Here is a 24,915-nt window from a genome sequence, read left to right on the forward strand (position 1 = left end):
TTTCCCCTACCTTATAGCTGGATAGTAAATACTGTTTCAGAATAAATAGATGTTTCCCTTTCTTTACCCTCCTTTTAGCCGAATTAAATTGATGGCTCTGAATCATTAGCGTGTTCCAATTTTTACCTTCCCTATAGCTGCATGGTTACTTCAAATTCCTTGAGTACAAATTAAAGTTCTTTTGCCTTACCCACCTTCTAGGGGTACTCAATTCAATTCAATTCAATTCAATAATCTTTATTTCGTTGCTTTTGCAACATAAAAGATATACAATAATACAATGATAAAAATACATTATACAAGGAACCAGTAATCAATACTACGCGTCATCACTTTGGAACAATCTATTATAGTTTAGGATTATCACGGAGTTAATAAATAGTTTAAAATACATTGCTGCAGAATTAAAAAACATTAAATAAAGTTTATAACAGCCAAGGCATAGGATTTAAAATTAGCAAGACAAATAAAGCAAAAACAAAAAAACAAAAAAAACGTAATCCGTGGTTTGATCAAATGCACATGGTATACTGTTTAAAATGGAAGAGACATTTTCAGTCTAATAAAATTTACAGCCAGAAGAAATCTACTAATTCCAAACACAATTACTTGGCTGGTATCCGTTTTTAAAATTCTACCAGCTTCCTTGTGGGATCTAAAGCCAATAATGCGACATAAAGGCACTATCCATTTTTTCCTAGCTTTACCGTAACTGGGACAAAAAAACAATATGTGTAAAACGTCTTCCCTTATATTGTTAGAACATTAAGTGCAGTAGTCACTGTTTGTCTTCCCCCAGCTTTTCTCTATTGCCTTAGTTCTCAGTGTTCCGTATCTATATTTTAAGTACAGGGTTTTGGCCAATGGCGGCTGAACCGCATCAAGAAATGGTTCAAAACAAGCCACGTTTTTAACCATTAAAAAGTTTTCGGTTAAAGGGCCATGCGTTCTAACATACGCAGAATCATGGCTCACATAAGACCAAAAGGACAATTTAACAATTTTCTTGGAGGCCATGATTAGGGACTCCGGCTCACTCCAAAAGTGGGTTAGACCTAGTTTAGATAACCAAACTCTTACGTGTTTGAACCAATAAATTTGGTTACCACTATCTAGGTCCAATACTTCTTTCAACCCATTTTTGTAGTCAGTCAGTTCAGGGGTTGTCCATAGTCTAACCCATAATAATAATGGTCTCAACATAGCATGATGGTCAGTGTGCTTGATGTTTAGATCTAAAAATAATGGTACCAATGGGGTATTAATGGGTACTTTTAGTAATCCCCTAATAAACTTGTTCTCCAGTGTTTCAAAGGTTTTCCTGCATACTGGTCCCCATAGTTCAGCCCCATACAGAACAGCTGATTGAACCTTGTACCTGAAAATCTCTATTGCTGGGGTAACTGCCTTGTTCACACATTTATCATAACTTTTTAATATTGGAAGACAATTTTGTTTGAACACTATTTTTGATTTTTCTAGCTGTGGTCTCCATCCCACTGACGAGTCTAATAATACCCCTAAATATGTAAAGCTCTGTTCATAGTCGAGCTTATGACCATTTAACATTAATTTTTTTTTAACTTTTATGCGGGTTTAGTGCCATATATTTGGGTTTTTTATGTTAATTTCTAACCCTTTTAAAGTACAATATTGCTGGAACCTATCTAATAAAATCTGAAGGCCCCGAGGGGTTTGTGAGATGAGAATCGTATTGTCCGCAAAAAGGAGGGACGGTACACGTTCCCCTCCCAATCGAGGCGAATCATTATCACAGTTCTCCATATAAGCCGCAATATCATTGACAAAGAGGGAAAAAAGTGTGGGAGCCAGTACGCATCCCTGGCGTACTCCTCTTTTTATTGGGATTGGGTCTGTAAGTTCCCCATTTGGGCCCCACCTAACCTTAGCATAGTTCTCCTGGTGCAGGCCCATCACCAGTTTTAGGAGTTCCCCAGGAAGTCCCTGCCTTTCCAAGGATTTCCAAAGTAAGTCACGAGGTATTAGGTCAAATGCTGCTCCTAAGTCCACAAAGGTCACATACAGGTGGCCTTTGCGGATGATGGCATATTTCCAGTACAAGCAGCATAACCTTAATACCTGGTCTGTGGTCCCAGTTTTTTCCCTAACCCCGCCTGGTATTTTGATAAAACTAGTTCTTCATCTAACCAAGTGTTTATGCGATTTAATATATGCCTGGCGTATATCTTTTGAGTTATATCTAAAAGACTAATAGGGCGATAGTTACCTTGGTCGCCTCTATCCCCCTTTTTAAAAATAGTGATAATTTCTGCTCCTTCCCAGGTGTCTGGGATTTGGTCACCAGCCGCAATAGCATTGAATAAATGGTTTAAATATGGTGCCCAGACATCAGTGTTATGCAAATAAAGATCGCCTGGGATTTTATCAAGTCCGGGTGCCTTCCCTTGTTTGACTGAAGCAAGTGCTTGCTCGGTTTCGTGTAAGTCAAAGACTACCAGTGGGTATGGATTCACTGGCTGGATGGAAGTCGGTTCTCCCAGAGAAGTAACCTCAGTGGTTTTAGCTGCATACAACATTGTAAAATGTTTTACCCATGTGGCCTCATCTAAAAAAAACTCTCTGGAGCCTTTCTCACGTTTGTTCCCCTTAGCCACTAATTCCCAGAAGTGCCTCTGGTCCTTAGTTTTAGCTGCTTGTAGCATGCTGGGCCATAATTCCTCGTCCCAAGAAGATTTTGCTTTTACCAATATTGTATTGTATGATTTCCTTTTGTCTTTAATTTCCTCAGGACTTTTTCTTTTGATTGCCTCAATCAAAGCGGTTTTGGCAGCACGGCATTCCTTGTTATACCAAGGTTTCCCGACTAGTTTTGCATTTACTATACCAGTCCCTTTTTTTGGTCTTTTTGTTAAAAGGTCTAACAATTGACTAAAGAGGAACTTATGTAATTTGATAAATTCCCCAGATTCACATCTTAGTGGACAAAACGATTCAAATGTATTTGCAAAAGTGTAATAAATATTGGATAGGAGGTCCTCTCTTTCCAATATATATGCCCATTTGACAGCCCTTCGATTAGTGCTAACTATGATGTTATCTAGTGTTGGTAACTGTACTTGTGTGACACCTCCCTCTATGTTTCCCAGCCCCTTTAGTAAGTTTGTAAGAAAACTAGTTTCAAGGGGGTAATGGTCACTGTCAAATCTCTCCTTGACTTTTAAATCAATTGTGTATGGCCACAGGTCAAAAGAAATGATAACATAATCTAGATTACTTTTGTAATCTCGCCTCTTGAAGGTGGATGCTTTTGGGCTATCAGATGGCATACGCCCATTACAAGCCCTCAGACCATGGCTTGTTAACAGCCTAGTGATCTGAAGGGCTATTGTAGTTCCAGCTACAGTTCCGTTATCAATCAGGAGAGGTATCTTATTGGCCATATCCTCATCTTCATACAAATTGACCATACCCGTGATCGGTTCATAATTACAATTCATGTCCCCACATAGGATTACACTTGCATCTGGCTCTAGGGTGTCCATGAAAGTCTCCCATTTTTCAATGCATGGCGACACCTTGTGAGATGGATGAGGACTGTTATACACATTTATAAGGTTAATCACCCTTTTATCCTCAGTAGTTATTTCCAGACCAAGTATATCTAAAGAATCGGTATTTAGGATTTTTATACTGATGTTAATAGATACACTGATCCATATTAGTAGGCCTCCTGAGGCTCATCCTCTTGTTGAAGGCACAGCCTCTATTTGATATGTTTTATATCCCACTCTATGGACCTGGTCCGTAGCCCATGTCTCCTGTAACATACAAATGACAAAAGTGTTCACATAATTATTCCAATCAGGATCACATATTTTTGCGCGCACCCCCACTACATTCCATGAAACTAATGTAACTAATGTAACGTTTGACCCACAATTGCCCCCTAGTGTAGGTGAAGACGGGCTGCTATTAACCCCAGTGCCAGTTGCAGTAACAATGTTTTCTGCCCTCAGGGATCTACTTCCTTCTTCCTCCTTGGCTCCATCAGTATTACAATTGTTTGCACCTCCACTGTCTCCCTCCCTGTTCATAAAACTTCAGTCACATTCATCCAGACCGCTGAATACATCAAACCTATTCGATATTTCCAGTGGCGTGAATGGTAGTAAGTGAGCCATTCTTCTGTATTCACTTGTGTTGTGTCTGGGGGTATAGTGTTCCACCCAGATAAAACAGGGGCTGGTGCTGGTTGGTACATATGAACAGGGTTTCTAGCAAGCTCCATGTTGGAAAAATGATTGTCAAAGAGGGCTTTGCTAGTTGCCAGTTGGTGTGGGAATACTATGGATCTTGGGTAAAAATAGGTTAGAGGGCGCGGTATAATACAGTTATTCACATTACCATGTGGCCAGGACAGTATGTATTGAACTGCATTTTTGTCTCTGAAATTCACCACAACCACATCTCCCCCTATGTCCTTTGGTCTTCCACCTAACCAAGGCAAACGTCGGACATAGACTATCTCGCCATTAATATTACTGGCTTTTGGTCTGTGTGAAGATTGCCAGTGCATGATTTTGTTCATGAGTTGGAAGAAGCCTTCCCGCTTATTTCCAGATAGTTCTGGTACCCCAGTGAGTACCACCACGTAAGGTACGGCTTCTGGCGGGAGTTCAGTAGGTGGTCTCCTGCCTTGGGCTCCTCTTGTGTGTCTAGCTTCATCCGCCTCCAATCTTGACAGCTCATTAAATGAGTTACCCAATTCCCTTACTAAATTATTATCAACAGCAATGTCCGGAATACGATTCAAGGTTGTAGCTAATATTGGTGTTGGTATTTTAGTCTGAATTGTTTTGGGATTAGGGTGATGTTTAGGTACAGATAATGTACTTGTAGGCTGGTTTTTAGTTGCAGCTGGTACGGCTGTTTTCAAATTGTTACAAGGGGTGGTAGTGAAAGATGTTGCCACGACGACGTCTGATGAAAGAGTATGCGCTGATGTGGATGCTTGGCTGGGGATTGTTGCTGTTGTTGGACCTTTGTTTCCTATGGTCCTGGTGGAGATACTTTGTGTGGCCAGATCTGCCTCTATTCTCCCCAGTCTTAACTCCACTCCTTTTAATCTTTCAACTATAGCTAGCGTGTAACTCCTCACAATGAGTTCTATACTATCTAGTAAGTTACTAGTGGGGATAGATGGGGACCCTTCTACATTTGGAGCATATTCAGTGTTGCACTCAGTGACCAGATGAGGAGTTGATAATAGGAGTGCTGAAGAATTTAACACTGTTTCTGCAGCTTCCTTGGCAACTATGGTTCCTGTAGCTTCAATGCAGATAGAATTGGACTTCTTCCCAAACTCAGAATGACTCAACTTTGGCTTGGTTGGGTCCAATCTTTGGCGTCTCTTTTTGGTAGGCGGAGGACCATGGATTTTATATGGCAAGGGCCTCATTATTTTTCCTCTTACTACCTTCCCTGGCCTGGGTGTTGGTGAAATTATAATTTTTGATGCATTAGGGGTGCCAGAGGGATCAAGAGAGATGGTAGCTGATTCAGTTTGAATTGAACAGATAGAAGGTGCTAAGCACTCCCTTAACAGTAAAGGCACACTGTCCCCCGTTGATGTAACGTCCATGGTATCGGCACACAAATCATTGTCTGCTGTGACATCAGGAATAGGCTCAGAAAGTGCCCTGTTCTTGATTCGTTCAATAGAACGGCGGCGGTCAGCCCGGCGTTCTGCTAATAATAAGTCTTTTGTTCCTTCGAAGGTGGCTTTAGAAAAATAGTTGTCTAGGGTGCCGTTCACCAGGCCCCCTACTTTATCAGGGGCAGTAGCAGAGGGAGAACTATGCGCAATAGTAGACATTGGCAACAATGCCAGGAGACAAAAGATTTACACAACTTACTTCAAAAAAGTCCCACGGCCAGGGGGTCTGGCCCAGTCCAGTCTCCTCTGGCCTCTGAGGGCCTAAGAGGGCCTGCCCTTTGCCCGGGCTTCGCCCCGGGCATCCCGCGAGGGAGTGATGACGATGTTTCTATGCGCCTCCTGGCGCTTGCAGGTGTCGCGGACCCCAGTGGGGTTGCTGGGAGATGCAGTCCAGTCCCTCGCCGGTCTCCACTAAGCGGCTCCCGCTTTGGTTGGAAAAAAAGCGGCGGAGCAGCGGGAGACTGGCAGAGCTGCGAGGGTCAATGTGGGTTTCTGGTAAGCACAGGTAGCAATACGACAATCAGGAAGGTACCCTAGGGGTACTCAAACTGTGACATTCTAGCATGTTCCTTATTTTTCCTGTCCTTTAGACACAGCATACCAAGTCTAATTTCTGAAAAATCTTACTAGCATGTTCCCTGTTTTACCTTCCCTTTAGATTTCTAAATGGTTGGCATAATTTATCTACTACATGGTTATACGCTCTTCATGATTTTGGTTATTGATAGTTTGCTTACTGTAAATTTTATGCTTTCTGACTTTGACGAAAACCAGATAAAGGTTTTCAAAACTTCCTGAGTCTGTGGTTATTATAAAGAGTACAAATATTATAAATGTTATTGTATTTTTGGTGACTGCTTATGTTTTCAGCTAGCTCCCTGATCCATTGTGGTCATAGGTACCAGTGACAAGGATTGGTAAGTCGAGTATATAGGAAATAGGTAGGAACGAACTGGGTTGCTGGTAGTAGAGTGTAGGTTACCCGATTAGAATAAATATGGTAAATTAAATTTATAGGCCCAAGTGTGCATATGGTGAAATTATTAGTCGGGTGACCTGCGCACTCTATCAACACAATTGGGGCATGTAGTGCAGCAAACCAAACTGAGCCCACAGATACTGCCCTTGCTATAAATGCATTAAGAACTGAGATTGACACATTGAAAAGAATGATTGAGAATCTCACAACCTTAGTCACAACCATAGCGAGGAAGGTCGCGCCCTGCAAGGAAAATGTTACCATGTTACCCTTGTGCAATGTCACCGCCCACTGCCCACCAATAGTAGCCACAAACAACTAGTTCCATCAATCTCTAGCATAAAAAACTCTTCTTATGATTCCAACACATTTCAACTAGCCACCTCTGCTCCTCTGACTCGAAAATGTGCCTCTAACGAATCCTCGAACCAGAGCACAAATAGGCCTAATAGCTCTATACAGGATAGGCTTAAGAGGTTAGCAATCCCGCAGATAAAACACACTGCTCAGCCAAGACAGTCTCAACCCCACATCCAACCCCTTAGTTATGGAATTCAAGAATCGCTGATCCCCACAACCGCTACAACCAATAGCAACGGACCACAATCCCCAAAAATATTTATGATTAATGTCCCAAGAATTAAATACCACCACTAAGAACGCTTTCGAGAGCGAAGCATCTCTAATCAATAAAGTGATCCACTGGATTTGTCACACTAGGGGTTGCCAATCGGTGCGGAGAATCTCCTTGCTATGGAGTTTCGTACCTGCCATCCGGATGGCTCATCTATCCAGGTTAGACATCAGCCTTTGCACAAGCTGAATAGAACACAACACACACAGGCAATAATGCACCTAGCAGGTACTTCCTCCTTGGAGTCCAATGATTGACTACAAGAACCACCTCCTATGATCCCCCCTATCCGTCTAAATCATTATATGCAAACCCCTCAATGTCCAGTAGGCACTAATGGGGCAACAATCCATCTAGACAATGAACTAGTCATCAATTCACACTTGTATTTAGATTCACCATCTCCAGTCTCTTTGCAGGGAAGCACAGCTCCTACACCAAACCAACAGTTAACTATTGTATCTTGGAATGTGGCGGGACTGAATTGCAAACTCCATCTTCCTCACTGGAATGATTTTGTAGGGAATTTTGACATTTGGATTTTCCAGGAGACGTGGAGTTTGGTACCCTTACACAAACCTGGTTACACTTGTCATTTTATCACTGCAACATCTGTTGGGAGAGGCCGCCCTTCAGGGCGCGTGATTGTTTGGACGAGCATTGCTCTCGATTGCCGAATTACCTTCCAAGGATGCCCTAGCCCAGATATCTTATGGCTGAGTATCAGGGGATCTAAGGGTGGCAGCCAAATTGAGCTTTTCAATGTTTATGCAAGAGGGACAAAGTGTGGCAGGTCCTCGAATATCATCTCTGCATTAGAGGAATGTTTAGATAAATGCCCATCACATACAAGACCAATAGTTGCATGTGATTTCAACTGCACCTACGAATCTCTGGCTATAGAGGAACTGTTGGAAATTGAACCCCAAGATACTAGGTGGGAAGTACCTCAACTTGATCTTCCTCCAATTAAAATATGGACCCAACAGGTTCTTCAATTGAATTCCATCACTATGGAACATGGTCTAAGAGCTACTAATGGCAGGTCACCATCCGACAAGCATCCGACAAGCAAGGGACCAACACCTATAATAGAACTAGCGGCCCTTCTTGGATCGATTACATCCTCCTCGATATCAGATTATGGGGGCACCTGATTGACATGCTAGTGGGCTCAACTACAGAAAGCGACCACAATCCTTTGTGCCTAACTTTGAAACCTCTCTGGGAAGCAAATTTTCACTCACCACCAGCAGAACACTCAATCTCAGGCAGTCACTAGAGCCGTAGTCCCGTCAAATTGTAAAAGGACCTTGAAGTGGAAAAGAGTAGCACTTAGCGAGGGTAAGATTACCGGCATTAGACAAGAGCTAGCAACTGGCACGGCTCAGCTCCAAATTGCGGTACATAGTGCAACAAGATCCTTGGCTGTATCTGGGGCCCATAAGCATACAATCATCCAAAGCAATGCACACTTCTTGATTCCAACACAAAAGGATAAACCCCATGACCCCACCAAGGACCTTTACTCTTGGTTCAACAAAGAATGCAGGGAAAATAGGTCGGCTTTAATTAAGGCAATCAAGGGGAAAAATACAATTCAAATAAAAGCTGCCAGAAATTCCTATAAAGTGAATCACGATGGGAGCAATTGAAAGATGCATGCTCATCCAAGGATAATAATCTCTTTTGGAAATCGGTTACTTGGGGCAGCAGGTCAGGTCTACTCCCTCCTCCAAGCCACATCACTAGCCAAGTTTGGTTCAATAATTTCAAAAGGCTTGATTCTGTTGAAGTGGACATCCAAGAGGGGGAACTAGCAGGGCAAATCGGGCACCCATCAGGGGAGGAGTACTTTACAATCATAGAGGTAGAAGCCGCAATAAGCAAAAAAGTTCCAGTGAAAGCAGCAGGCCCGGACGGCTTGCTCGGTGACCTGTTTTTGGCTGACTGCGCTCAATTGGCATGTTACACTTTACTATTAACTAATGCCATAGCCGAAGGAGCACCTGTCCAACGTCATGGAAATCGGCTGAAATAGTCCCAAAATACAAAAAGGGAGCTAGAGATGACCCCGCCAATTACAGACCAATAAGTCTGATCGATGCTATGCAGAAGGTATTTGGCCAGATGCTTCTGCATAGGATCCAGACATGGTCCGAGGAAGGGGACATTCTTTCCCAGATTCAGGTGGGCTTTAGAACAAAAACCGGGACAATGGACCAAGTATTTAGATTCCTACGAATCTATTGCAAGATTGCGGTACCAGGCAAAGACAGTCTTTATTTAGCATTTATTGATTTGAAGACTGCCTTTGACCTGGTTCCTAGTTCCAGGCTATGGGACACGCTTGGTGAAATGGGTATACCCCATTTTGTCCTCAATTTATTAGTCCGGCTGCACAAGGGGAACTTTGCCCAGGTTAGGTGGGGAGCAAAGAGCCAATTTACTGAGCGCATCCCTGACAAGAGAGGAGTAAGACAGGGATGCGTTCTGGCACCAACCCTGTTCTCCCTATATGTGAATGGAGTAGTGGACTTCCTCTTGGAGGAGCCAGCAGACTCTCCCTCCCTGATGGGGGGGAGATACCAACCTTGTTGTTCGCGGACGACACGTTGTTGATATCCAAGACCCCAGCAGGGCTACAGCGCCTAAATGATAGATTCCATCTCTGTTGTGATAATCGGGGTCAGATCATAAATGCCAATAAAACCAAATAATTCATGGATTTTAATCCCACAGGACATGTAGGAATGGCCCACTTCTAGGTGTGAACCCCTTGAAAAGGTTGACACTTTTGATTACCTAGGTGTAAGATTCTCTGATAAAATGTCATGGAGACCCCACTTAGGTAAGATGTTGATGGCTCACAAGCGCACAGCAGGAGCAATAGCAAAAGAACATTGCCTTTCCCATACTAGGCCTGTAGCTGCAGCCCTCCAGATATATGACACTAAGGCGGTCAGCGCTGCCCTCTACGGAGCTGAAGTTTGGGGATTTGACAAACTAGATGAGCTCCGCAGATCAGAATATACATTTCTTAGAGATCTAGTAACAGCACCAAAATATATCCCCCTCACACCGCTACTAATGGATATGGGCAGACGATCGATAAGTGACGTAACTAGGTGTGAACCCCTTGAAAAGGTTGACACTTTTGATTACCTAGGTGTAAGATTCTCCGATAAAATGTCATGGAGACCCCACTTAGGTAAGATGTTGATGGCTCACAAGCGCACTGCAGGAGCAAAAGCAAAAGAACATTGCCTTTCCCATACTAGGCCTGTAGCTCTAGCCCTCCAGATATATGACACTAAGGCGGTCAGCGCTGCCCTCTACGGAGCTGAAGTTTGGGGATTTGACAAACTAGATGAGCGCCGCAGATCAGAATATACATTTCTCAGAGATCTAGTAACAGCACCAAAATATATCCCCCTCACACCGCTACTAATGGATATGGGCAGACGATCGATAAGTGACGTAACTAGGCTGCGCCCCCTACTTTGGGCCCACATCAGGAGGACCTCTGAGCTTTCTCCTTATGCAGAGGCCCTTACTGAGGTTATCAGCCTTGACACTGGGGGGAAGATAGGCTGGATACGTGACACCAAGAAAATGCTATCTGCAATTGGGCTTTGTGGATGCTGGGTCAGTCAGGAACCCCCAAGGAGAGAGGAACTTAAACGCATGTCCTGAGAAGGGGTAGACCAACGAGAGATTAGTAGATCTAATGTGGGCAAATTGACAACTGAATTCTACTCCCACAAGCAAAGCAGATATTATGAGCCTTACCTTGACCTAATCAAAGTACCCAGAGATAGAAGACTCTACATACACTTCAGGTATGGCTCCCTTCCAGTGGGTGAAGTGACAGTAAAATGGTCCACAAATGATGGAAAAGATTGTCCCAGCTGCAAGGCCCCTGTGGAAAGCATTGCCCACTTACTGTTTGCTTGCCCAGCGTATAAAACACCACAGACAAATTGGCTTAGCCCGCTTGGCACACGGGACCACCATGTTGCACTCTGCATTCTTAAGTCAGACTCTAGACCTTTTTTTTATCCTGCTGTGTAGCAAAGTACTTGGGTCAAGCTTCGTAAAGCATTTTCAAGGAAGACGTAGCTTCCATTTTACAGACGATAGCCAGGACTGTAAAGCTACAACATCATCACCGCAAAAACCACCATGCACAAGCACTTTATTTTTAAATTTTGGTAATTAGCCCAAGCAAATTGAAAGTCTATCCATGTATTGCACGACAAAATGATGAATTATTACTTGTTTTTTACTTGATTTTAAGATGATTAAGTGTATATTTATTATTGTACCTCCTTTTTAGCTATACTCATTTTAATGGCTCTGTTACCTCTGCTCTATGTTACTTTTATGTCGAAATAAAGCTTGTGATGATTTGCATTTCAGGATTGTTTTTGTGCAGGAAGGTGCCCCTTCCTGCACAAAAACAATCCTGCATGCAACGCAGGCACCCTTGCATCATGTTGCAAGGGTGCCTGCATTGGAGCTAGGCAGCTAAAATGTCGCCAGTGCTGGGACAATGACAGAAATGCATCATATTCTTTTAAAAACTGTGCATTGCTGCCCTTTTCCTGTGATGCAGCGCAGCAAGGTGACTAGCTGCGCTGTGCCACAAAGTAATAAATACACCCCAGGTATCTTTTAATTCCTTGATGAATTGAGGGTGGCAAAAGCAACCAAGTTTAACTGCCTGTCAAAATAATCCCAAAGCAAACATAACCCACACAATGATGGTGAAAAGTTCATCAGCATCATTGTGGGGGTTGTACTTGTTTTAGATCTCTTTTTATGGGCATTTGTACTTGTAAAAAAGTCCATGGACGGGCAAGCAAGGCAATGGAGCAGCAGAGGGGCTGAGGAGAAGTGCAGGTGTCAAAGGAGAGGAGACACTGCAGCAAGGGTAAACAGGCCTGACAACTCACACAGTGCCATCGTGTGCCACACAATATAGTCTCCCTTCATCCGGTCACCCGGTGAGGAGCCGATATCACACAGTGGTAAGAAAGACAAGCTGGAAACCACTGTATAAAGGCGCTTTTCAGCTTGTCTTTTAAGGCTGTTAGCAGCTGATGTCCATTAAGGGGTGTCAAAACACCCCAAGACATCAGCATAAGTCTAAGCAACCTATTGTTTTTGGCTTTTTTGGAAGGGAAGAAGGTCGGTTGGAGTAGAGGAAGGAGGCAGATAGGCCTCTCAGGTAGTTTTCGGCCTCCTTATCACACAGCAAATTATCTTTTCAAGTTGTTAGGTCTGGGATAAGTCGCAACCTGACCAGTATTTTATCAGCCTCACTGGAAATTTCTAAGCAAAGGCAGTTAAAACTAAAAGGAAAATGACTAAAACCCAGTATTTTCTACTTTGAAATGTGAACTGAAAACAACAAATTCAAGATAATAAAACATGTCAAAAGAATGTTAATACTATCTAGACCATTCCTAAATTTTTAAATAAAAAAAATATACTTTAAAAAAAAGCCTCCATGGGATTTGACAAAAGCTGTTGTTCCTGTACCATCTCCTGGTCATTCCAGAACCCCAAAACACGTACAAATGGCTAACATGTTTCTCTGGGAAAGGTAGAAAAGGGCTGGAGTACTTTCGAAAACTGCTTAAAGTTTTCATTTGAAAGGTAGAGTCTAAGAACCATTTCAAAAGCTATTTAAACAACCAGTTCATTAACTTATTCTGGGAATTGTTTATGCTATCATAACAAAGGTTTTCAGACATGATGGCTCCAAGTATGCCATTTATCCGAAAGTAAAGGTTATAAAAAGAACAGAGTAGCTTATTCTAATTTTTCTTCGTAGTCCCCCATATATTATCTCACCTGGGATTTGAAGAGAGGGTGATTTGCAGGAGCCAGTAGAGGTGAGATGCTACTGGATGATAGAGGAAGAGAGACGTGCCCCAACCACAAGCAAGTAGGGTTGTCCGTATCTTCTGACATGACCAGTATTTTTATATTAAGGCTGGTAAAAAATAATATAATCACTCACAACTTTCCCCCCCCCTTTGATAATTCCTTAAAAAGCAATTAAAAGAAAAATAATAATTGACAAGTATTTTGAGAACTGTCTATATAATTCCTAACTGATAATTAAAGTAAACAGAGGCAAAATTGCCATGTAAAAACAAAAAATATGCCATGCATTTTTATTTAAGTCATATTTAAGTGATAGATGCTGGTTCTTCCAAATCCATGACATTAAGAAATTGTTAGTTTTTTCCTCTGAGAAAAGTGGCAGGCCTAGGAGTAAGTGAGAGCTCCAGAATCCTGTAAGGCGGTGGGGGGGCACTGCAGAGACCTGGCCGAGGGTACATAAATGTGACAGCTGTTGTGTAGTTTCTACTAATCAGAAGGAACTGCATGTTTGTGGATGACATACACTTTGGGATGGTGCCAGATGGATTCTGTGCACCCCCACGGAGTATGTTGTCTCTTGGAACAGCTAGCTCACTGTGCCACCATAAGCCCCCCTAATCTAGACAGAGAGCGATCCGTTCTGGCAAACACTGAACATAACACCCTGTTCCCTCAGGAATCGTGGTGACAGACCTAGAACCTTTCGCTCATACACTTGTGCTCTCGTTTGCTCATAGAAATATACAAAGAGTACACAAAGGGGAGTTTTCAATGTTTATTGAATCAAATTGATTCTTGTATAAAAAATATGTGCTGCAATGTTCAATAGATAGATGTAGATGAAAGTTATAATAAGCGTCACAACAGTGAACAGAATGAAAAGTTCCACCATTGTGCTGAGACAGTGTATATAAGCAGGCACAAAAATAATATAACAATCTGGTGTACTACAACTATAAAAACTCTAATCTACGTGTTTAAGGTGTATGTTTATGGGATGTACGTTGTTACAACGCAGGTTGTAACAACGCATACCTTTACCACGCGGCCGCTACAACGCAAGTCGTTACCACGACTTGCGTTGGAGGGCGCGGATTTAGGATTTTTATAATTTTATATTCCAACACCAGTCCCCGTAACAGTAGGGAAGGTGTTGGAATATAAATTTATAAAATTCCTTATCCCACAGCGCCCTCCAGCGCAAGTCGTGGTAACGACTTGCGTTGTAACGGCCGCGTGGTAAAGGTACCGCGTGGTAAAAACTTTGTGGTAAAGGTTGTTTACCGGTAACCCTTATGGCTACCCAACAGGAGGCTTAGTTCCTCTCTGACTGTTGCCTTAGTCCCCTTCGAGGCAATTCTTGCTTAATTTGAAGCGATCACTTACTTCGTTGACGCTCATTCGGTACCTGACTCTGGAAAGCGCCCGCTGCATCTTGCTGCCACTTGTGTAAACTTAGATTACTACGATCACTGATAGTCTTTTCTTTATAGGTATTTGACACAAAGGAGGGGAAAGGGCCAAATATCTATTCCTAACTCTACTGCCCCAGCTCCTCATGTAGATTCAAATGCACACACAAAAAGGGGTGTAGAGTACAAAACAAAAACCACAAGACGAACTCAGGCAAATCCATCAATTGGAAAAAACTGCCCTCACTCACATACCGAAGTATGTGACATGCTTCATCATAGGGCCTGCTTACAATACGCCCTGGTGTAGCCACACTCTGGGCGGAACGTAAGGGAGGGGAAAAATAATAATAAATTCCGCACAACACAACGTATGACCATAAAACACAAACGAACACGGAACATACAATGTGATGAGGACTGTGCAGATCACCCAGTGTCTGAAACAAATAATGCGACAAAAGTGCAGTTAGGGAAGTGCTTAAAACTGATTTAGGGTGCCAACAAGAAAATATACATTATTTAACATTACTTGGTACCCACATCAGGATTAAAAGGTAAGAAAACAAGATGGGAGATGTCTTGTTTGAGAATTAAAGATCTCTCAAGACTTCCCTCCAGATACTGCTGTGGTCAACATGTTTCGACCGATTGATTGTGCCTATATGGTCACCCCGGTCTTCGTCAGGACTGTCGCCTTTTATTTCACTTCTGGCCCTACCGTAATTCGGTTTAATGGGCCCCAAGATATGAGCCGGTCAGTTTAGATCCGTACCCTTCTCGTTACGTGTTGAGGCTGATCCCAAGGACTCAGGAACACATTCACGAGTTCATGTAAATTACGAACCCGAACTGGTGTCCGGCAGGAGGGTACCCCGAGAACCCAACTGTTCCGTGGAGGACACCCTTCCGAAAACGTCCGCTTTCCGTGACACCGTGCAGTCCTTCATTTATTATTATTTTTCTTTATAGGTACCAGCTACTGTACTTTCACTGCATTCTACTCCGTTTTTAGAGCGCCCTCGGTGTCTCTTACATTAAGCCTCCTGACACGAACACTCCTTTTTTTCTAAACTGCTTCCCTGTATCGGTCGGGCCTCCGTTATCACTGCGGTTGTCACAGCACCCTCCTCTCCTGTTGATAGCATGCCGCTGATCGCCGCCACACCGCACGGGCGTCTTCCTTGCCCCACTTCCGTCAGTAACCAATTCCTCACGGTAATCGGAACCATTTTTTCGTCACACTAGCCACTGCTCCATGTAGAACACCTTTTTACGCAATGAACGTCCTGGTTCGCCCGTATCTTACGTTAGACAGCCTATCTCCTCACCGGACCACCACATGACTGCTTGGTGACGTACCACTCATAATCTGTTGGTATTAATGCTCTAGGCTATTTTGTTGAAACTATTCTGTAATCCTTTCTTCCCCCATCTCTCTAACTTTTGTTTCCTTCTCCCCTCTTGCTCCTTAGGCAGACGAGGCTTGATTTAATTAGGCATTATACAAATGTCCTGATGATGATCCCCATGATTAGATAGTGGGATCGAAATGCCGTTGACTCCAATTACGCACTTTATACATTTATGTACCATGTGTCATTCAACATGTAAAAGTGCATGATGATATTTCTGTTCTTTTATTTGAATTCTGAAGGTTGAAGAACCGCCCGCTTTTGCCTAAAAAGCCCTTCTTTGTTTCACGTTGTCCATTGTATTTTCTGTGTATGTTTGAGTAGGGTACAGGCTTGTGCCCCACTTTGTTGAACTGTGGAGAATTCCACTCCCATACCTTTCAAAAGTAAAGATGGGACCTCTGTCCGGCTGGACATGTCACACCAAATATAGAAACGATTGTGGCTATATTTATTGAATTGAATTTTCTCTCTTGGAAGGGACCACTGTTCTTTGAAAAAGAATTGATTCCCAAGGTCCCTTGCTGACTTTATTGGGTGCTCTTGTTGTCTTCAGATATGGACTGTTCCCATGAGGCACAGGGTCAGACTGATTTGCATATGTCCATGTCTGAACTGGGGTGGCAAAGTGGGCTAAAGGACGGTGATGGATTAAACCCAGATCTGTTGACTGGGTGTGAGTGTTTGATTGGTTCAGATGCTCCGTCCATCACCACCCCCTTTTGTACCACTTTTAGAAAGTTGGCATTTTTCTGCTCTTAAGCCGTGTGTGCCTGCTACCTGTTCTGTACCTGCTACATATGCAAATTAGTCTGTTCCTGTCCCAGTGCATGATGGGAACAGGGCAAACCAAACTACCAAGCCAATTCTTGTACTGGGAAGGAAACAAGCTTCCGGGGACCGGATTATGCTTAATTCAGACACTCTGTTCATCACCACCCCCTTTTCTGAATCGTTTTTGGTCACTATAGGTGTGGCAGGGTATACTCAGACATGAGTCCCTTGCTCACTGCTCCATCAGGATTCAAGCAAGCCGGGCCGACGAGGCTGAAATACCAGAAACCGGTCCCCGGTAGCTTGTCTCCTTTCTGGTGAAGAATTGGCTTGGTAGTTTGGTCTGCCCTGTTCCCATGATGCACTGGGCCAGGGACAGACTAATTTGCATATAGCCAGGTTCTGAGCTGGGATGGGGCAGTGAGCTAAATAACGGTGATGGATCAAGCCCTGATCTTTGGACTGGGTAAGAGTGGTCTGCTTAATTCAGACACTCTGTTCATCACCACCCCCTTTTCTGATTCATTTCATGAGCAGCACACACATAGAAACAGCAAAACGCCATGAATGATTGTATATGCACAAAAAACAACGATTTGTAACTTCTATGTGTGCTGCACAATGCAGCACACATAAAAGTTTCAAATTGCCATTTGTGATTGTTCATGTGCAGGAAGCAACACCTTCATGCACATAAACAGTTATTCTCTCAATGCAGGCACCCTTGTACTATGGTGCAAGGGTGCCTGCGTTTGAGCTAGGCATCTTAATTTAGTGCCAGAGCTAGGGAAAACGCAGGGATGTGCCGTATCTTTGTAAATGTCGCTCATCCCTGCGTTTTCAGAATAGTGGAGCGTGGTGTTAGCATTTTGAACTTAACGCCACGCTTCTCTAATCCCTTGTCAATATGCTCTAAGTTTTTTGTCGTCCTTTTCCATTATATGCTTTTATCGATTCATTAGCCTTGCTGACAGCTTCTAGTATGATGCCAAACAGTAGAAGAGAAAGAGGAATCCTTTCCTCATCACCCTTTCAGAGGGTAAGAATATTGAGAGTTGTGCTGCAGAATTGGTGACACATTTGAATAAGTCTCATTCATTGATGTTGCAAAACAGTGTACACATTACATGGTGCTTCTAGGACAGACCCCTGCAACAAAATATGAACATGTATACTCTCTTCCAATGTATTTCATGAAAAGTGAGGAAGCATACCTTTGTTATTTTGCCAGATAAACTAAACGTTGCAGGAGAAAATTCAATCTTCCCAGACTTAGCCATTTTTCATAGGTATTTTTCTAAGGAGCTTTGTTTCCCTTTGCATTTCTGCAATGGTCCATATTAATTCCAGCACCTGAAAACAGTCTCAGTCAAACAAACCTACCCCAATCCATGTGCTACAGGAGCCTTGGCTAACCTGTATTTATTCATAAATTGTAATTTCAGTAACTTCCTTGGCCAGAGAACCTACCACACCGTACAGTGTTGTCTTTAGTTGGAGGCTACTCAAAGGATAAGTCTTGTCGGGTGGGGTGGAAATCCAAAATGTGTTGCAAAACATATTTGGGAGAGTTGGATGAGCAATATTTATTTGTTAAATGTTGTATTAATGTACAATGAAAAATATAAAATTAATGCTTGTTTCTCCATTCCATGTTGGCACAATGTCCATTTTTCAACCCACTCATTCACACGCTGAGACACTCACCTTTTAAATTTGTGAGTTGTGTTTGTGAGGGATGGCAAATAAAGAGGATTACTTTGAAAAAGAGAAAGCAAAAGAGAGAGAAGACAGCATGAGCATCCTCTTGGTTTCTCAGCATTGTTTATTTGAAACATCAATGCTTTCCACAGTATACTTCATACATACAGTAGTAAGGATTGCCTTTATTTTGCTTGAACAATTACTGACGTGGCACATCCAAAGCAGCACAATAATCTCCATCGGAGTCTGTACAATTTAGATAAATATACCTCTGAGAGCTAAACTAAAATGGACTTGCATCACAGTTACAAAAAAGAAATGGTTAGGCTCAGCAAAACACTGTATACACCAAGTAAGAGGAGAAACGGGGAGCACAGCGAACCGAAAAACAACATCCAAACTGACGGGCAAGATTTCGCGAATACAGCCACAAATCGTTCAATACTCGGCACGAAGCTTACATGTTTTTTAGTCCTCACTGAGGGCAGATTTTGCACCAATAATGTCCACAGAGCAGAAGGTACAATGAATAGGAGCATGTAACACCTTCTGTTCCTTTAATGGGTTATGGGAGGAGGGCTCTCTAGGTCTGCCCAGGAATTGAAACTTTCATGAAATTGTGTCCTGTGAAGAAGTCTTACCAGCGTACAAACAAGATGAAGAATATTCTCAGGAGTTTCTTTCATAGTTGGTGGCTTCCTGGATGCACATATTGCGTAGGAAGACACAAACTTAAATCTTCATACAGAGGATCATGCATTTCAATGTCATTAAAACAGCATTAACTGGTGGGTCTTTTTCACATTCTATCAGAATAAATTGTATTAACAAATTAATTGTGCAGTCAGAGAAGCACCAGGACCCTTCCAGAAGAGTAACATATCCTTTAAAGAATAAAATATATGCAAGTAACAATAACAAACCCAGAATAAATTAGAATACACAATGCTGGTTAGGTAAGAGTAAACTTGTGAGGACAATATCCATGGAATGAGAAAGACAAGTGGCTTGCGTGTTTCCCTCTGTCATACAGCAGATACCCCTAAGACTTTAAAGTAATACACCTGTAACACATGTGAACCAAAGTTATCTGATGGAGCTGCAACTTCAACCATTGAGCCTTTCACTTGTTACGTGTCATAAGCAGAACTTTTGGATGGCATGGTGATAAATTTCCAGGGTCAGGAAGTGAGATCTGGAGGGGAGAGTGAGGGAACGATGAACAGCCATCCATCTTAGAGAGGCAACGGTACCAGGATCTCCACGTAGTTGATAGGGAAGAAACCTGACTGGCCATTAAGCATCCCTTCATACCAGTTTTCATCAATCTGGTTGGTGAGGGTAATGATGTCCCCTTCCTTGAAACCAAGTTCACCTTCATTTTCAGGATCAAAGTCATACAGAGATCTGCAGCACGGCTGATCCAGTGGAGTCCCTATACACAAAAAAAGGGATATTGATAAAGTGATTATATTACAAATAGCCATCCATTCAAACTTAATATCCCTATAGAATCTGCATTCTTGAAGCAATCAGGTATGCGTGAAATAATCAGTAATAGGGCTGCCATTTTAGTGGATAAAATGCAAGTGTAAAGGTTCAGATTTGTGCATGTGGATTGAGACTCAATGTGGTAGAAAAGGTGATGTTGGATACTTATATCCAGTAAAGGCTTGAAGGTGGCAGAATGAGCAGAGGGTACGTTTATTTGCTTGTGTTGGTGAGATAATGGGCAACAGTACTGATAATTGCTTCTGATAAGCTGTTGACCTTTAACATATCTAAATTCTTGCTTTCCTTCAAGACATACCTCTCCCATTGAGGCCCTTTTTGTGGGACAGATAAAGTTTCAATTCCAGTTACAAATATTTATTATTTCCACTGTTTTATGCAGTTGGGATAGAAATCTGAACCACTTAACATTATTACTGATCAATGACATCCTTATGCGACCTTCTGGAATTGGGGGCAACAATGTGGATGAGTGAAGGAAAGAGAGTAGGAGGGGAGAGATGTACATGAGTGAGCCAGCTGAAAAAGACACACTCTGGTAGAATGCTTTAACATAAAGACAAATGTACTGCTGAAAAAATGATCAGTGAGAGGGCATTAGTAATGTGGCTATGCATCATGAGAGGACAAGCATATGAAGAGGAAAGAAGCCTACAGCAGCTGACCAATAAGAAGCAAGAAAATGAGAGTGACCATGGAGCCAACCAATAGTAAGCAATGGGCAGCTTTTAAGCCCATTGTTAGAAAACAAAAGGTCTCAAACAGACATCGCATGTCAGCTTTAGTTCTTGTAAAGCAACATTTAAATGTCATTTGAAGAATTTATTGGTGAGACCCTGCAAGATAATGCAACGGCTAGTGTATTCTACCACATTTGTATTTTATTTTCAAGTAGTCCAATAAAAGGGATCAAAAAAACCTGGAGTGCAATTACATTATCACACGTGGAACAATGAGCTTAGTATCACTTCAATTACCTGGTAGGAGAAAAGAGGATTGTCAGTGTCATTCACATATGAGTACAATCTGCTCACAAATGAGCAGCCGAGCATGAAGAAGTCAAGTTGCAATAGGAGAGGCTAAGTATATGCTAATGTTGATAGGAGGTGAGGCTAAGTATATGCTAATGTTAATCGGCAGCATATTCTGAATCATGCAAAAGGCACTCACTGAACTTAGGGCAAATTTTTTTCTATCAATATGTTGAAAGCTATGATCTGGTAAAAATGCCACAGTAAAACTGTATGCTCCCTGTGGGTTCATATTTGCAAACAAAATATGTCAATAATGAAATGTCCCTATCAAAACAAAGCAAAATGTCATCTTCTATGAAAAGCAAATCATGAATTCAATCAATTGCTATGCAGTTGGCATAACAATCTGGACCACTTAATAAGATTACTGATCAATGACATACGTATGAGACCTTCTGAAATAGGTGTCCTTATGAACAATGTTGTCCTTCTGTAATGATTTACCTATTGGTTTAGGAGTCCCAGCACTGGAAAGACCTCCATTGTGCTGACTGTCAGAAGTAACAAATTCAAGGCTCATGCGGGGCTTCGGCTGGTACTCCCTTCTGGGTTGGTTTGCAGCTTCTTTGATTCTGAAAAAAAGTTCTTACATTTAGTGTAATTCCCTTCAAGCGCATTAAGATGCTATTTGCAGCCAGTTTCATTTTGCTTATCACAGCTCATTATAAGAAATATAAAAAATATAACATTTAATACAATAACAGTTAAATTGAGAAAAGAAAACACAACAATAACAACGTTCAGAAGGATGGAACTGTGGGATAGGAAGAAAGAAGAAGAATTAATAGTTTTTGAATACCCTAAGGCATCCTAGGAGACAGAGAACGAACAGACACTGCAGGCAATGCAGCAATCTAACAACTGCATTGTTACTAGTAGTATTCAGTTTATCCATTAAAGAGCTTTACAGCATCATTGCTAAAGAACATGAATCAAGCAAATCTGACATGTAACAAAATATTTAATTTATATCTGACACGTAACAAAATATTTAATTTATATCTTATTTAAAATTGATTTAACAGTGTTTTCATATCATGTTTTTCATATTCTTTTCATTAGAAATTTCTGAAATTTGACTGAGGGTCATCCTGACTCATTATACTCCCCATTCTATTTGTTATATACCAGAAGGTAGGTTCAGAAGCAATCCCTTCTGGCTAGACACCCTAGGGAGACAAAGAAATAACTGACACTGCTGTCATTTAACAATTGCATTGTTTTCAGTGGAATTCAGATTCTCCATTGAAGAACTTTACAAAATCATTGCTAAAGAACATTACTAAACCAAAGCACACATGTGTAACAAAATATGTAATTCATTTATTATTTACAGTGGATTTTAAATTGTTCTAATTGCATGTTTCTCATATTGTTTTTCATTTACTATTTCAGAAAAAAGAGAACCAATCACAGCATGAATTTGGACTGAATGAAAGAAACAACAAGACATGAAACCAAATGTGTCTGCTGCAGCACAGTCAGTAATAATAATTTGCAAATGTTTTACTATGAATAATTCAACCCTGAAGGTAATAGCATCGATCAAGAGATATGCATAACTAAGTGATAATTCGGTGAGTAATACCATTATTTAAGAATGCACATTTAAATCCTTCCACACAGCTTGAATTTGTAGCTGCAAATGCATTTACAGAAACTTTAAGATCTTGATGTACTAAGGAATTTAGTAGCCACAAACCCTGTAATACGCAAAATATTAGGGTTACAACTAATACATGGAGTTTTCTATGTAATAAACCCCTTTTGCGAATTGAAAAACCTTTCTCAAATCGAAAAGGCATTTTACGACTCATTTCAAATAGAAATTAGGAGGGGGAAATGAAAGGGGCAATCCCTCCTAATTGCAATTCACAGTGAAATGTATCAAACCTTTGTGACTACAATTGTGGTTGCAAACCATTACAAAAGCTACAAAGTTATCAAAGGGAAGTGGTAACTGATTCACAAAGGCAAAACTGTGCTTAGGGGAGAGCTTCCCCCTTGGAAATCTTGTTGTGTTGCCTCGGAGAGGAGCAGACAGATCTCAGGAGTCTAAAGAATGTTCCCTTCCCTCCCAACAATCACCAAAATGGAAGTATTTTTTTTTTAAAGCAAGCAGCACTGGTTCCTTTTAGGAACACTGGCTGCTTTACACAATGAAAAGCTTCCCATTTGGAAATGCAGACACTGGGAAGGTGGTCTGTGGTTCTATGCAGGTGACCATTCTTGTATTCATAGGAGCCAATCACATGAGGTCGCAAAGAGTGACCGGAATAATTAATATTCATTAGACAGTTCCTACTGTGACCACCCATTCAAAAGGGATTTTTCAGGGCAATCTATTAGTACACAGGTTGCATCTCAAGATTACAGACAGGTCGAAAACATTTCTGCCACTATTTGCAACCAGATTTAGGACCTTAAGAGTTTTACAAGTGCGGAGCATTTGCCAAAAAAGTTGTGGATGTCCCCTTCACTGTACTGTGTGCATTGAAATCAATGTCACTCTAAATATGGCAGACATAGCTGACAATTTTGGCAGTTTTCCTGATCTATCACACTCTAAAAACGGCCCTTTGGCCTTTCAAGGGCAGGAGTAAGACCAATTGTGGTGTTGTTAAGGAAGTGATTTATCCGTGGTGAAAGATATTAATCCATCAGGGAAAAAGAAACAACTGGAATTGCAGGTTTGCATTTAATTTTCGCCAGGTACAGTACAGTTCGAAATGAGTAAATGATCATGCATTTTAGTCTGTAATAGTTGCAGTTTCCTGAAATACTCCTGGAGTGAATTCAAGGAAAGTTTGGAAAGTAGGTAAATCAAAGATAAAACTATCAGTGTACATTTCCATCTTTCCAGCAGGGATTTTTGAAACTCAGGTCTAAAGAAGTTATGTTTTGGGTCAGATGTACGTAATCAAAAGAAAAATAAGTTACTATGCAGCAGTTGTGGTATTATAAATATGCCCATGGGGTCTGATTTATAAATACCCATGGAATTTGCAAATTATGCTGTATATAAAGGCAAAACATATTTAAATTACTCATTCATATTTAATACAATGTACATGTCAGGGTGCATCCAATTAGTACAGTAACTATCATAACTTGAAGAATACCTGATGTCTCCTATAATGAAGATTTTAACATCTAAATAGGTAGAAACACATTACCAGTAGAAGCAGTTTGTATATCAATAACTAAATTAAAGAAAAAAGAGTATATCAATTGTCATTCATTAAAGAGTATATTTCACATGTAACGAAAATCTTATTGTTGCCTTATCTACAGATGGTATACCACTGTTCTATGCTACATGCAAAACACAAGAGCAACTGTGAGCAGAAAGCCTACTCCACACACAGTTTAATATAGGCACCCATGTCTTATTTAATACTTCCTAGTAGCACCCATAGCCATACATCAATTTTGAACATTGATTATTAACAAAAGACAAATGTGGATGTTGACGAAGGAAGTTTCTGAATCAGTCATATATGCTGGGATAAATAAAAAATACCCCTCATGTAAGGGTCAAATCAGTTCCAATAAATGGCACGTATGTATGTGCTTTTGCAGTTGGAATAACTGCCTCACATCATTATGAATCAACGATTAAGGCAAAGAGGTCTGGGAGGGATAATTAGTATGTGGATGTGGAGGAAATTATTATATATTTTTCATTTTGCTTTCCTATTACGCGAGTACCATAGTGCCATGCAATAGCCATCCAAGTCAAATTTTACTATTACAATTCAATAAAGAAGTAGAATGGATGTGTATTACTTGTGGAAAGCACCACTAAATGTTCACATTGCTTTTCTCATATAAATCAGGACTTCTGGAATTGCC

The 24,915-nt window shown here is 41.4% G+C and overlaps 1 protein-coding gene across 1 annotated transcript in view; it reads right to left on the bottom strand.

The window, feature by feature from the left end:
* Positions 1-18,617: 18,617 nt before the first annotated feature.
* SH3GL2 (SH3 domain containing GRB2 like 2, endophilin A1) overlaps positions 18,618-24,915 on the bottom strand; it is an 803,888-nt gene continuing 797,590 nt past the window's right edge. Inside the window, exons 8-9 of the mRNA XM_078675974.1 lie at positions 21,505-21,632; positions 18,618-19,949 (exon numbers count right to left, since the gene is read on the bottom strand). Of these exons, the coding sequence (XP_078532100.1) occupies positions 19,750-19,949; positions 21,505-21,632 (328 nt within the window). The 3' untranslated portion in view covers positions 18,618-19,749. The remainder of the gene's footprint in view (positions 19,950-21,504; positions 21,633-24,915) is intronic.

Source organism: Lissotriton helveticus, chromosome 2_1, assembly GCF_964261635.1.
Source record: "Lissotriton helveticus chromosome 2_1, aLisHel1.1, whole genome shotgun sequence".
In the NCBI taxonomy this organism is placed as follows: Eukaryota; Metazoa; Chordata; class Amphibia; order Caudata; family Salamandridae; genus Lissotriton; species Lissotriton helveticus.